Below are 15,142 nucleotides of genomic sequence, written 5' to 3' on the forward strand. Positions count from 1 at the left end.
CAAAATAAGATTTCAACACAAAAAAACAGAAAACTGAGAGAGAGGCGACTGAAGGTGTCGACTCTCTGGAGACCCAAAACCATGTGAGCAGAGGAACTTCCACCTGCATTTATAGCCTCAGCTGAGCTGATTGTCCTCAGCTGTGACAGAACAACACAGGTGCAGCCAGTAAACTCTGATTAAAAAGAGCCAGATTCTGGATCTGTGTCTCTGACAAACACAGTTCATTAACGTTCTTGAGCAAACAAAAGATGTTCAGCTCACATTTATACAAGAGTGAAGAAAAATATTCACATTCATGAAGCTTAAATGTTTTAATTTTACATTAAAAAAAATAACACTCAAATGAATGTATCAATAATCAAAGGTAGGGATGGGGAGAAAAGTGAAACGTCATAATATTCTGCTGCTAAGTATCAATATTTTTTAGCATATCATTTTTTAACTGATTTTAAAAAACTGTTAAACTGTTAAAAAAAACATGTGCAAGTATATCACAGTATATGATTTAGCAAATACTACTACAAAATAGTATTTTGCAATATCATGATAATATCATACCCTAACTGAAATATTGTGATAACATCGTATCATGGAGTCTCTGGAGATTCCCACCCTGAAGCAAAGTAGTTTTTTACTTTTACCTTTTTCTTTATTGTTTTAATGGGTTTTTATTTCCATCAAATGTTCCATACATTGTAATATTGTTTTAATTTAGCAGGACAAATGCTACATGTATACGTACATTTTAAGCATCATTACCATCATTGTCATTCTTACTACTACTACTACTATTGTTGTTGGGAAAAATATATTTGAAAATCGTATGCGAGCTAGCTAGCTAGACAGATAGTTGGCAAACTAGAAAGATAGTTAGCTTGAAAGATATAGCTAACCAGAAAGATAGTTAACTAGCTATAAAGATAGAGCTAACTAAAAATATAGCTAGCTAGAGTGATAGGGCTAACTAAAAATTAGCTAGCAAGAAAGGTAATTCTTGCTAGCTAATCTTTAATCTAGTAAATTAGCTAGATAAACCAGTCTATATAATCTGGAATAAATGTTTTTGCTCTGTCCCACAGAAAAGAGATCATTTATTTCAGGCTTCTTTCATACATTTTAACTCTTGAAATCACTGAAGTGTCAGTGTTTTTGAGAATCTACACACACACGCACACATTTTATCTGGTTTGTCTCAACAACAACAACAATAAAAACACATAAAACAAAAAATGTACAGTCAGCGAATTCTGAGATGTTTCCGACAGCACATGAACGCAGCATAGTCTGTACGGAGACAGCGGGCAGCGACAGCGCTCGGAGGAGCAGCGCTCTCATTGGTGGAGCTGAGAGGATGGGGCGGGCCTGTGTCCTCCTCCTCCCCCTCCTCCTCCTCTCCTCCCTCTCCTCCTCCTCTCCTCTCCTCCTCTCCTCTGCTCTCATCCTAGAGGACATAGCGATGCGGAGACAATAGGACGCAGAGCCCACAGAGGCAGCGCGATGCCCGGCGTCACATCCGCAGACGCACCGCTGCTCGGAGGCTTCTCCCCGGACTGTACCCGGCTTTTCCCCGCGGCTCACCCGGCCTTAGTATGCGCTGTTTACCAGCAGCCTACGGTGACAGGGCGGCATCCACTCACACACACACTGAGTGAAGGGTGAGTACCAGAATGAAAGCCGGGTTGACGGTGTATCCTCACCTGCACCCAGAGTCAGTGATGCAGCAGTTACGGACTGCCTGGTCCTTCAACGCATCATCGATCAGGCCACATTCTGTGCAGCAGCAGCAGCAGCAGCAGCAGCGAAGTGACAACAACACTACTGCTGCTGCTGCTGCTGCTGCTGCAGGGAAATGTGCTTGAGTGATGCAACGATTTTATCGTGAATCGCCAGAGAAATCACTCTCATTAAGTCAATGTGTTGAAATAGATAATCGTCAATGTGATCTCGAGTTGACTGGTGAATTCCCAACATCGGGATACTATTGTGCATCACAACGATAACCGCTAACAATAAATTGATTGTTGTGAATTTCCATTATCGATACAGTCATGAATAGGAGAATTATATGTCAAAATATACAATATTATCGTGCATCACAATAATAATCGCTAACAATAATTGTCTTGATTGTTGATTGTGGTGAATTTCCATTACCGGGATGATATTTGGTGAAGCTAATGTTTCACCTGACAATACTCAGTGTTATCATTCATGGTGATAGAAAACACTCTATAAGTAAGTTTTATATGTCAAAATATATGATATTATTGTGCATTGCAATAAAGAAATGCTAACAATAAGTTGGTAATTGTGAATTTCCATTATTGCTACAATTGTGAATCTGGAACATCGCTAATGTTTCATTTGGCAATATGCAATATTATTGTACATTGCCTCAAAAAAATAAAATAAAAAAATAAATATGTTTTAAGCAAATAGGGCTGAACGATGTGGCGAAAATATGTAATTGCGAGTTTTCTGACCGTCTTTGCAATTATGATTTTTTTTTTTGCGATAACTGTCACACGCCAACTATTGACAATCTTTTAATACAGCAGTATAATTATGACGATACGATCTTATTTTTAACCATTTTTTCCACCGATATTGTAAACAACATAAACAATAAATACAGTAGGTTTTTGTCATTCACAAAATTATTGCGATTAACTGTAAAAATAGACTAAATTACTGTCCAGTCTGTGCTTCCTTACAAAATAATATAATCGCCTGGAACTGGTATTCTTATGAATGGCCATCAGGGGGCGACTCCAGTGATACATGCAGGTTTGTAGGTGTTCACATGGAATGCGACATGAATTTTTAGCACACAATAACATTAACGTACAAAGTCAGTGAAAATTCAGTTACAAATTGTGCGAATTCTACGAAATTTTGCAGTAAACTCGTTATGCTAGTTAGCTAGCTAGACAGATAGTTAGCTAACTAGGAAGATAGAGCCAAATAAAAAGATAGTCAGCTCGCTAAAAAGCTATAGCTAACTAGAAAGATAGTTAGCAGTTAGTTTAAAATATTTCAATTCAAAACTTTGTCGCACATTGAATCTGAGGAAAGGTTTGTCCGATTTTTTGTTGCTCAGGAATGGAAGGGCACATTTGAGAGGCAATTAGCCTTCAATGTGTCCTATGAAGGGGCGGAGCCTGAATTAAAACAGCCAATAAGGGCTGCTTTCAAAAAAAGAGAAACCCCCACCAGATGGCACTAATAAAAAACTCAAGCCTTCAAAATAAGAGCTCGCACACCAGTGGGTTACGAGATGGCAGCAGGTATTTCTTTTTTTAGCATCTGCTTTTTTTAAGCTGAATCTTCGGCTGCTGCGTGTTTTCTGAAGCACAGTGGGAGGTTTGTGAGTTGAGATTGAGACACAGCTGATCTAAGTGGGTTCAGAAGCTCCTGGATTAAAACACACACACACACACACACACACACACACACATAGAGATCCAGCATGAGTCACAGATCACAATGTAGGTCACATCCACTGTCCCGTCTCGCTGGCTGCGGGCGCTGCTCACGTCACGTCACCGCACAGCTGCGAAAATGCTGTTTTCTATTATTCACCATTTCACCTGCATATTTTATTTTGGCCTCAAAAACACAGTTTTCAGCCTGTTTTCTCCGCCTTTACACGACAGTTAAAGTGCAGTCGTATGAGGCACAGACACAAATCAGTGCTCACACAAGGAAAGACTTGATTTTACGCAATAAAACCTCATGTTTGCGTCTTTATCTCGCTGCTGGACAGCTTTTTCTGACAGGAAACTGAAACTACTCACTCTCCTGCCCCTTGAAAATATCAGCGATTTGACATCCTGGTGCAGTGAAGAGCCTGAGACACTTCTGCCTCCATCAGTGAGGTCAAATGTGTTCTTTTGTGGCTTGTGTGTTTGAAATCCTTCATTCGCCTTCACCCAGACGTCTCGTAACAGAAAGGTCAGAGGTGAAGACGAAGGCTTGAATAATGACACGTCTGAGCTGTAAACGTGGCCTAAATCTGCATCACTGGGGTTTTCACTCACCGACATGTGTTAGTGATGTTGGTGCAGAGATGCTGGCCTCTGCTCACACACACACACACACACACACACACACACTCCTGAGTCTTTGATTGTGTGTGTGCAGCAGCAGCAGCAGCAGCAGCAGCAGTCGGTCACTTTTGATCATAAAAGTCTTGTGTTTCTCTGGTAACTCTCACTCTGAGAAACTGGATTGTTTGTGTTTGTGTGAGTCGTGCGTCACAAAGACAGAGCGGTCACAGAGAACTGGATAAAAGGACTAATATGGTGTCTCTTTAATTGGATGAGGGCAGCATGGCTGCATCGGGGGCTGGGGGGTGGACGTGGCTGTGATCACGGTGTTTGGTCTGCACACTGGTTACATAAGCAGCCTAGGATTTAGCCTGGTGAGGCTCCTGGTCTCTGCTGTGTTTCCACAGTGTTAACCCTGGCGACAGTGTAGACCGGGGGGGGATTTGTCCTCGCTTTGAAAGGAACGTGGTGTATTTTGTGTCTGTGATCTGTGACACAACTATTCCGGGGTCGTGGTGGAGTCTCTGGTGTCTCACAGTGAGAAGGTTCTCGCTGTTTCTCTCGGGAACTTTAAGCTTACTCACGCAATCCAAAGACATGCAGTCCAATTGGTGCAGCTCTGCGATGGTGGCTAGTGTGGTAGAACCAGTTAGAACCCTGAAATACTGCTCAGCTATTGTTCAGATATGATAAGCAGGTGGTTGGATGTGGAGGAGGGGCTACAGCCTCAGGGTTGTCATCCACATTCCTGAGTAAGGAGCGGAGAGAACCGGGAGGAAAAGGTCAGAAAAACGTCAGAGGACATAGGCTATCATCCAAGTGGTCCAGGTCTGTGAGGCTTATTCTTCCCCTGCTCCAGAGTTCAGTTGTGAGCGGTCCAAGACCACCTCTTTCAAGCGAACCAGAGTTTGGTTCAGAGTCTTGGACCGCGTTCACGAATGCTCAGGTTCGCAAAGAACGCGTGGGTCGAAAACGTAAGAAGTAGTCGCCAAGGATAGTCATCCGAGCCGAGACCCTTGCGACCCTTGAGCCTCAATGGGAGCTGTAGCATCGTTCTCTTCTTCTTTGGTAGGAATGTGTCCAGACTTGTTTACTACAGGACCCTGGCGCACAAGTATACGATATGATATGCGACATGCAATGAAGTACACCACGGGCTTCAGTGAGCCCCTTACCTTAACCATCACAACTAAGGGGCGCTGTCACACCAGAGCAGTTTGGTCCACTTTAAACGGAGCAGTCCACTTCATTTGGACAGGTGTGAAAGCTGATCTCTGTTGAGTATGAAAACCTTGGTGGGTCTCGGCTCGCTTGCCAAGAGCTCATAACGGGCAGCTTCTTGTGAAAACCCAATGATGTTTGAACACCAAAGTAAAAACAGAAACCTCAAGTCTGCATACATGGTGTTGCTCCATTGCTTGTTTTGGTGGTGAACAAACCGGCTGAAGGGGACGGATTTCTGTTTTCGGTCTTGGACAATCCATGAGCCGCGTTTCTCTCTTCCTCGTAGCCCCAAACGAGCAGCTGTTTGAACTGTTGTCCAGGTGGTTTGGTCCGCTTCCAAAAGTGCAGTGTGAAAGTGAACCAAACCAAATGACATTATTTGGCATTCACCGCCCAATCTAATCCGGACTATCCTGGTGTGAATAAGCCCCGAGTGTCTAACCTTTAACCTAAAACCAGGTCTTAACCCTGCAAAGGCCCTTTTAAGTTGTGGGGCCGCGGCAAAATGTCCCCACAAAGATAGTTTTGTACGTTTTTTGGACCTCATAAAGATAATAATGCGAGCCCACACACACACTCACACTGTGTTAGCAGACTTCCTCTCCACATGCAGAGCCTGACCTGATGACTCATCCAGCTCTGAGTCTGATGCTGCTTCTGTACAAATAGAGACGCAGTAAACACAAACACACAAAGGTGAAGACAGGGGGCGCCGTGTGACGCCAGTTTCCAAAATAAATAAGATGAGTGATGCTCAAAATGTCATTTTTCTCTCAGAGATGACGCTCACTGGATATTTTACATACTTTACTTTTGGATAATTTTCTGTAAAAACACTAGAGATGTTTGTGACCAACAACCAAGTCATTTAAATCACAGTTTTCCTCAGTGTGAACTCAGGTTTGAACTCAAGCTTTAATGTCTGATTCGATATTTATAGTAAACAAAGCAGGTGTACCTAATAATGTGGACAGGGGGCGGACCTCACCTGGGGGCTGGACGATCTGGTGAGAGTCAGGTGTGGAGTCTTGATGAGGGAACGAGCTGCAGGTGAGATGTTCAGGATGGACTCGCTGTGGCCACTTTATTAGGTACACCTGTTCAACACTGTAATATAATAACTATAACGGTTATTGTCATAATTATTCTTGTCTGGGTAGAAAATGTTGATAAATGTCAATCTTGTCTTGTTTGGTCCATAAACCTCTTTGTGACATGGAGCAAAGAAACCAGATAATATTTACATTTAATAATCAAATCCATTATTAAAATAGTTGACAATTCATTTAGTAATTGATTAATAATTAATTCATTAAATTTTTTGACACATGGACTTCTTTACTGTCATAAAAACATGACCTTGTCAGGACCAGTAGTCCTCATGGAAACCAAAACCTGGTCCTAATGAGGTAGAACCTCAATATTTCTGAGGAACTGGTTTATTTAAGGCGTCTCGTCCGTCCTCACCTGCTCTTCCTGTCCACTCGGCACAAACAAAGAAAAGATGACACACCCACAGAGGAACACCTGTGGATGTGATGACAGAGAACTTAAGTCAGCACGCTGCTCTCACTGTGTGTGTGTGTGTGTGTGTGTGTGTGTGACTCAGGTTATGACGAGCTGCAGCTGCTCAGTCTGTGTCACTGTTATTTTCTGCATCACAAACTCCACCAGAGATTAAACCAGCGCTCAGTGGAAAGTCAGGCTGGAACTAAACCGAGAAAAACAGGATTATTTTATTAGTTATTGACGAATCTGTCACTTGTTTTCTTTATTTGTTTGGTCCATAAACTGTTGAACAACTGCCCGTAAACCAAAGATAATCAGATCGTAAACTCTATTTGGACAGGATTAGTTTTACATGATTTACTTCCCGTCCATTATTACCGGACGATATCAGTAAAGTTTAAGGGCGACTTTTGCCTTGGGTAAAAAGTATTGCTGACCACTAGGGGGCGCCTATTTTACAAACAACATCGGGTCATTTGAGTTGGAGGTCAGGCTCCCTTTGTTGTGTGCGGTTCCAAAAACTGGAAGCTTGGGTGCTCGTGGACAGCGCATGTGCAAACTCAATTTCTACCCCACCAGTAGGGGGAGTATTAAGCCCCGCTCACCACGCAGAAAAACCATTTCGACAGCAGAAGAAGTAGTCGCCAAAGATCGTTGTCCGAGCCTGGACCGGGCGACCCTCGACGATCCTTTCAGCTGTGAACTGCTCGAACCAGACATGTCAAGGGAGCTGTAGCATCTGTCTCTTCTTCTCCTTTGGTAGGAATGCGTCCAGACTTGTACCGCCACCCGATGGTGAAGTGAGATACTACAGGACCCTGAAGCGTGGGTATACCAGGGCCTTCAGAGGTCAATCAATTCTCACACACCGAACCTTTGGGACTGTCCAGGGTCAGCTGAGGTTGGCACAGCACGCCCCGCGACCCTCCTGTGGACGATAAAGTGGTAGAAATTGCTAAATTGCTGCAGGCGTAGTGTATGAGTGTGGTTTCACTGTGAGCAACGACAAGAAGCTTTAGGGAAGGAGAGAAGTAGCTCTCCAACACTTCGGGTTATGTAATGACTGTGTGTGTGTGTGTGTGCTACATTTCCTCTTCAGGATGTATAGAGTGAGGGTCAGGATTTGGCAGGAGGGAAAAAAGAAAGCAGTCACCAAGAATAATCACACTGCAGCATTGTGTGTGTGTGACTCAGCTCTGACTCCCCGGCAAACAGCATCTCAAATGACTTCAGCCTTCACTGCAGATAATTAGCATTTTCAGTGGCGATCACGCTGCAGATCAACACTTCTAATCAACGGAATTATCACAAAGCTACGGTGGCCCAGAGGGTCAAAAGATAAATGTTTAAATAGCAGCTGATAGCTGCCACTGCCGACACAAGGAGAAAAAATAATTGAATTTAGCCACTTAATAAAATGCTCACCTAATAAAATGAAAGCCAGATTAAGTCTGCACCAAAGTTTTTAGCTGGTGGTCTACTGCCGCCTCGTTTGTTGTTTGTGTGACTTCCGTGAACCGGATTCAAGGATTTCCAACACCAATGTCACTAAATAAAACATTGGAATTTACTGAACTGTTCTAAAACTGTCTCTCCTCTTGTTTCTTCAGTGACACCAGCTGTTAGCCTCTGCGGCTCTTGTTTCTTCTGAGTGTCCGTACCCGAGTTATTTCGCCCACTGGTCCGTCACTTAAAACTGTCCCCAGCATGAGCTCCTCTCCGCTTGTATCCCGAGCCAACATGGACATCCTGGATGAGCTGCAGTTGATCGCGGCCCAGAACCTGGAGCAGCTGGAGGTCAACAAGTACTACGAGGTCATCAGAGAGTTGGGCAAAGGGACCTACGGCAAGGTGGACCTGGTGATCCACAAGATCAGAGGTGAGGGCTAAATGCTGCCAGCACTTCTTCTTCTTTCGACTATCGGCCTCCATCTTGTCCATTCCCTTGTGTCCTCTTCTGTTACCCAAACTGTCCTCATGTCCACCTTCACAACATCCATGAATCCTCTCTGTGGTCTTTCCTCCAGCTCCATCTCCAAATCCTTTGTCCTTTGTCCCATATAATCACTATCCCTCCTCTGCACGTGACCAAACCACCTCAACCTTGGCTCTCTTACTTTATCTCCAAAACCGTTCAACCTAAGCCTAAATCTCTTTCTAATCCTGTCCATCCTGGTCACTCCCAACGGAAATCTCAGCATCTTCAGCTCTGCCCCTTGCCAAACGCTGCCAGAACATGTGGAGCAAATAAAGCAACAAATCCTGAATCTGAAAAACATCATCTGTTATTGTCTTTTCCCTCCAAAAAGGCACAAAAATGGCTCTGAAGTTCCTGAAGAAGAAGACGACCAAGCTGAAGTCATTCCTGCGCGAGTACAGCATCTCCCTCTACCTGTCGCCCTGCCCCTTCATCATCAACATGTTCGGCATCGCATTTGAGACCGACGAGTACTACGTGTTCGCACAGGAGTACGCCCTGGCTGGAGACCTCTTTGATATCATTCCTCCGCAGGTTTGGTCCATTCTTCTTGTCATCGCTGTGCGTTTTGTTGTTGCTGAGAAGTGAATCCAAGGCAGTAGGATGTGTGGTTGACAGCTAGTGCACTTTCTTTAAAAAGGGGGTTATTTTTCACCCAGAAGACTATGTTCATTTCTTATAGTCTATTGACTCAAAGAAATGAACTGTCCTGACAAAGTTTCAGTTAAAATCAAGTATAAATCAGATCCTCAAATGCAGGAGGGAGTACATTAATTACTCAGACATTATCCAGGGATTTGTCGAGGGAGTTGGCAGGAAAACTGAAAATGTCCTCACAGACTGCCCGTCTGGACAATATCAGGACCTTCAATGCAAGACTGAAAGCAGCCACAGTAATGTAGCCAAGATGGAGGAGATGATATGATATGATGTTGCAAATAAGAAGGAAAACTGCCTGGTAGTGAGTGTGCAGTTCTCCTCAGCAGCAATCGTCAACACCCTGCGTATGTGTGACTGTAAGAAAGGTCCTGATAATGTGCTTCTAACTTCTTTGTCTCGTGAACCAACAGGAAATTTGGGCGTCTGCTTCTCTCAGTCTTTATTTACTGACGACATTCCCGTTCCACTTTGACCTTCTTCTGCCCATTGTCTCTCAGGTTGGTCTTCCTGAGTCGGTGGCGAAGCGCTGTGTGCACCAGGTCGCCATTGCTCTGGACTACCTGCACTGTAAGAAGCTGGTCCACAGGGACATCAAACCCGAAAACATCCTCATTTTTGACAGAGAATGCCGAAAGGTCAAGCTGTCCGACTTTGGTATGACCCGCCGGGCTGGCTCACCTGTGAAAAGAGTGAGTAGTCAAACTAGTTTGCGACCTTTAATGATTAAGATTAGCCTTGTCGCTAACCTTTTTAACTTTCCCCGTCTAGGTGAGTGGTACCATCCCCTACACGGCCCCGGAACTCTGCGACGTGTCCCGCCATGAGGGCTTCTGCGTGGACTACAGCACCGACGTCTGGGCCTTTGGCGTGCTGCTCTTCTGCATGCTGACGGGTAACTTCCCCTGGGAGAAGGCGCTACCTTCTGACTCCTTCTACCAGGAGTTCATCCGCTGGCAGAGGAGGAGGACCAACACGGTGCCGTCGCAGTGGAGGCGCTTCACCGAGCAGGCGCTGCGCATGTTCCGCCGGCTGCTCTCTGTGGAGCAGGACCGCCGCTGTTCCGTCAAAGAGGTGTTTGGATACTTCAGCCACTCCTGGATGCTGGACGCAGAGAACAACAACAACAACGGCAACAGCAACACGGGAAACGGAGGTGGTGGCGAGAGGGTTGGCGGTGGTGGAGGAGGTGGCGGTGACGTGAACGGCACCATCTCATCCTCCTCATCCGGCGAGGAGGATGAGGAGCTGCTGGTGGAGCGGATGAAGCAGCAGACGTTATCGCCTCTCTCGCCACTGTCTCCCATGTCTCCAGTGGCGGTGGAGAGGGGCAGCGGTGGCACAGCCAAGGGTGGGATGATGGATCCGGGTGGTGGCCACCATTTCGTGCCCGTTTCCACCAACAGCTCCGTGTCGTCCACCAACAGTTATGATCGGATGCCTCGAGAAAACAGTTCCCCGGGCGGCCGCATGCTGGTGGCCACGCCCATAGAGATCTGTGTGTGAGTCGGTGTGAGCGCTACAGACTCACCGCACTGCACTCTTTTATTGCTAACCCCACCACTCTGATGTGCATGCCAGGAAACAAACAATCCGACGACGAGCACCAACACGTTCAAAGTGGAGATGAAGCTCTGAACAATTTGACTGTTTTATTTTTTTATCTTCTGCAAAATTTAGCTCAACAATCGACTTAAAATTCCTCCAGATTTGCTACAAAAAAGTCGTCTTTTTTTTCCACCACTGGGGGGCATCACAAGAACTCTGATTATTTGTTTGTTTACCAGTAGAATTTGGCGAAGTAAGCTTGATGAATTAAAAAGGAAAGGAGACCGTTTAAGTCTCATTTTCTTTTGGCGCCGCACGTTGCAATGACTTCTATGGCACTAAAGAGGGAGCCAAACTCACTCAAATTGGTGGCGGCTGGAATGTTTGCTTACCTCACGTTTTGATTTGATTACGATTCAGAGGACAACGATTTTAATTATGGAAACAATTGTAAAAAGAAAATTTTAAGATAAATACGATTTTTCTTTTTTACAAATGGTGCAATGAATTGTAGCCAGACGCTGTAGCATCAGAGATTGGAGCTAGCAGCTGCCGTAGCCAGATGCTATCACTCTGGCATTTGATGTTAGCAGCTACTGTGACCTGACGCTGTAGCCTTAGCATTTGAGTTTGGCAACTACTGTATGTAGACACTAATGTTCAACACTGAAGCCAAGGCGTATAGTGACAGTAGCCAGACATCATAGCCAGATGCTGTAACATCAGTAGCCAGACTTTGGCTTCCGACGTTAGCAGTCAATGTGGCCAGATGCTGAAGCATTAGCATTTGAACTTAGCAGCTATCTACAGCCAAGGCATCTAGCTACAGTAGCTAGACATTAGCAGCTGCTTTAGCCAGATGCCCGTAGCATTGGCTGGTGATGTTAGCAGCTTTAGCAGATACTGAAGCATTAGCTAACTATAGCAAGGTCTTCTTCACAGAAACAACATGAAAATGAGTGAGTTTAGCGTCTTCATCAGTTTGATACAAGTGATTCTTTGATATTCTGCCGTGTCTTTTTCCCATTAATGCTAATTCGGCAACTAACAGACGTCACCAGTCAAAGATGGCTGCCTCCTAGTGGTGAAAAAGTGAAACAAGAACTTTTTTTCGAGCAGAATAACAAGTTAGATTGTTGTGCTAACTCCTGCGCTAGATAAAAATCCAATTGTAGGATGTTTACATTCCTCGTGAGACAAAATCAAAGACGCTTTGAATCCACCAAACAAGTACAAATAGGTTTTTTTTGGTGAAAACAAAGGAAAAATTGCTTCCATTAGAGATTCTGTTGCTGAAACCATGTGAAGAGACGACCAAATTTTTTTTCTTAAAGCAATACTTCCAGCAAAAAAAACAAAAACAAAAAAGAGACAGGAAGAGGCGCAGAACGTTGAGATTCTGATGAAGCAATGAAGGATTTGTAATTTTGAAGACTGAAGTAATTCAAGGTCAATCCTAAAAAAACAAAACAAAAGGAGCGGCGGTTTTAATGTTTCCCGTGTAACAAAAAAAATGTGAACGTGTGAGTGTATCACTGTGTATGTATGAATCCAAACGACTTATTTTCCTTTAAGGATTTTATTATTTATTCAAATCTTCAAAAAAAAAACAAAAAAAAGACTCAACTTTCTATTTTTTTCTATTTTTTGTAAAGTAGATTTATTTTGTTTTTCTGTTTATCTTTGTTGTTCCGCTACAACATGAGTTACGGAGTGGTTTTCAGATATAAAATACGCCCTCTACTGGCCGTAAAAACCTAAAGCAGAGAACCTAAAGAGTTACGACGCCTCTGTTCTTCATCTACGTCACCGTCAAAAGAAAAAAAGAATCTTTTCTACGCACTTTTATTTCTCGCTTTCTTTTTATGTTACTTTTATTTTCATCTGAAAAGAAAATGGATAAATACTTAGCATTTTCAATCTCAAACAAAAAACAAAAGACAGTTTTTTGTAATTGCATGACATGTAGCTAAAAGTTAGATTTACACAAAAAAAAAGAATGAATTTGAACTGGCAAACAAAAAAAACAACAAAAAAATTGTAATGTGATGTGGAACTTTTGCTGTAGCACAATTTCTTGCATCATCACGATCTTAGGGCTAAAAAATCGGAAACAATAATTAGTTTTTATTGTGTGTGTGTCGTATTTGTATCGGTGTTAATGTCGTGCTCTCATCAGCGCCACCTTCAGGAACAGAAAAAAATGAAAACGCAAAGCATGAGGACGACGAGCGATGAAAAAAAAATTCTAGGAATTTCTGCAAATTTACAGTGAAATTGTGGAATTTTTTCAATTTTAAGTTTATTTCGTTTTTTGAGAGAATTTTGACTCATTATAAAAAACCTGAAGAAAAAAAAAACATGTGCTCATGTATATGAATGGATGTTTTGTGTTGCATGACTCTTTGTGCTCCGTGTTGCTCCAGTCACAAGCCGTAGGACTGTAGATGTCGTAAAAAAAGCTGCAAAAACAAAACAACGCGTTTCTTTATCTCGTGGGAGTCGCTGACCTCAGCTGGGAACCCTCGAAGCTCCTCCCTCCCCGTATGTAAATGACTCCATCTTGTGACAATCTCTGACCTCACCGTTGACCCCTCTGACTCTGAACAATGGTCAGTCCTGATAGAGACGGACGCTGGTGTTTTAACCGTGTGAGGTTCAGCTGCACATGAGATGACGACACCTCCTCCTCCTCCTCCTCCTTCTCATCATCATCATCATCATCACGTGGATCTACTGTGTTGTGTCATCGTCACGCGGTCTCATTTTATGTCAAGTGGAGATTTGTTAGAGTGAGGTTTGGCCGACATAAGATCTAATTTGTGATTTTATTCCAAATAAAAGCTGCTGTCTGTGAATTGGTACCGAAATGCAGAAGGAAATGTGGACCGATGTTTGGCTCCTCCTCCTCCACTGATTCTCAGATATTTAACTAACACTTGGGTTTTTTTGGTCAAACCTGACGGAGCGTTCAAGAATTTGGACCAAACCCGATATGGATTTTGTATTATTATTGTCGCCAGATGCTGTAGCGTCAGCGCTAGCGGCTGCCATAGCCAGATGCCATGACTTTGACTTTTGGTGTAAGCAGCACATTAGCAGCTGCTATAGCCAGATGTAGTACCATCACCATTTGAGCTTAGCAACTACTATAGCTAGACACTAATGTCCAACACTGTAGCCAAGGCATCTAGCTACAGTAGCTAGACATTAGCAGCTGCTTTTGTCAAATGCTATAGCTTATTTGTCAGGGGATGTTAACTTTACCAGCTGCTGAAGTATGGCTCCATTAGCTAGGTTTTATTTACATAAAGAACATGAAAATGAGTGAGTTTAGCATCTTCATCAGTTTGGTAAAAGTCATCCAAGTATCCAGTACTTTTTTTTAGCAGAGCCAGACTCAGTCTAGAGTTAAGGTCTTTGCACATCGGGCGGATTTGAGAAAAACCAGGACGGAAATGCGGCCTTCTGGATTTATTGTGATTTTATGGCTGTAGAATTGTCCAAAAGGACGATGATTGGTTAGCTGTGAATTTGTCAGAAAATCCCTCAGGAAAAATTGATTGTGATCTGTAAAAAATAACACTTGCAATTTGGTGAAATCTGTCAACGTGAATGCTGCAAACGGGCTTTTAGCTGAAGCTACTCTGGTTGTTAGCATTTATTTATAGCTACCGCATATGACAAAAATCACCGTTACAACCACAAATACACAAAAGTCACACACCAGCACTTCTATAACAACACAATTACAACAACCTTGGATTCAACCCTGGTCGAAATGAAACCACTCATAAATGTTGACATAATCTAACTATTTTCGGTTTATTTGGAATTGTTTTATGGAAGTAAATGGCTGCTACACAGAAACACAAATATTATTTCTTATTCTTATTCCTATTATTAACAATAATAATAATAATAAAGTAAAGTAAATAATAATTTACTTAAAAAACTTAAATTTACTTATTTTAACACGTCATTCATCCATTTATTGAACCTTTATACTGTATTTTCAGTAAAGTAACTGAAAGAACAGACATTTAAATTCATCTTATTACTATTGTGACTTTCATAGTTGGTCATATAAACAGATTAGGTCAGAAAACACTGGCTCAGCAAGCTTATGTTAGCCGCAGTGGTGGCTCAAACTCAGAACTACAAACAGTTTAGT

At 43.0% G+C, this 15,142-nt stretch overlaps 1 protein-coding gene across 1 annotated transcript; it reads left to right on the forward strand.

Moving 5' to 3' along the window:
* The first annotated feature begins 1,427 nt into the window (after positions 1-1,427).
* On the forward strand, positions 1,428-13,842 carry bsk146 (brain specific kinase 146). Its single transcript, XM_044014451.1, has 5 exons — positions 1,428-1,658; positions 8,396-8,664; positions 9,095-9,297; positions 9,921-10,112; positions 10,192-13,842. The coding sequence occupies exons 2-5, from the start codon at positions 8,493-8,495 to the stop codon at positions 10,924-10,926; spliced, it is 1,302 nt and encodes a 433-aa protein (XP_043870386.1). The 5' UTR covers positions 1,428-1,658; positions 8,396-8,492; the 3' UTR covers positions 10,927-13,842.
* Positions 13,843-15,142: the final 1,300 nt, after the last annotated feature.

This window comes from Solea senegalensis, linkage group LG18 (genome assembly GCF_019176455.1).
Source record: "Solea senegalensis isolate Sse05_10M linkage group LG18, IFAPA_SoseM_1, whole genome shotgun sequence".
In the NCBI taxonomy this organism is placed as follows: Eukaryota; Metazoa; Chordata; class Actinopteri; order Pleuronectiformes; family Soleidae; genus Solea; species Solea senegalensis.

Bases quoted from the DNA above. Each gene is read 5' to 3' on its own strand.
- bsk146 (XM_044014451.1), top strand. From the start codon at position 8,493: ATGAGCTCCTCTCCGCTTGTATCCCGAGCCAACATGGACATCCTGGAT. The intron at 9,298-9,920 runs GTTTGGTCCATT...ATTGTCTCTCAG, and splicing joins TTGATATCATTCCTCCGCAG to GTTGGTCTTCCTGAGTCGGT. The intron at 10,113-10,191 runs GTGAGTAGTCAA...TTCCCCGTCTAG, and splicing joins CTGGCTCACCTGTGAAAAGA to GTGAGTGGTACCATCCCCTA.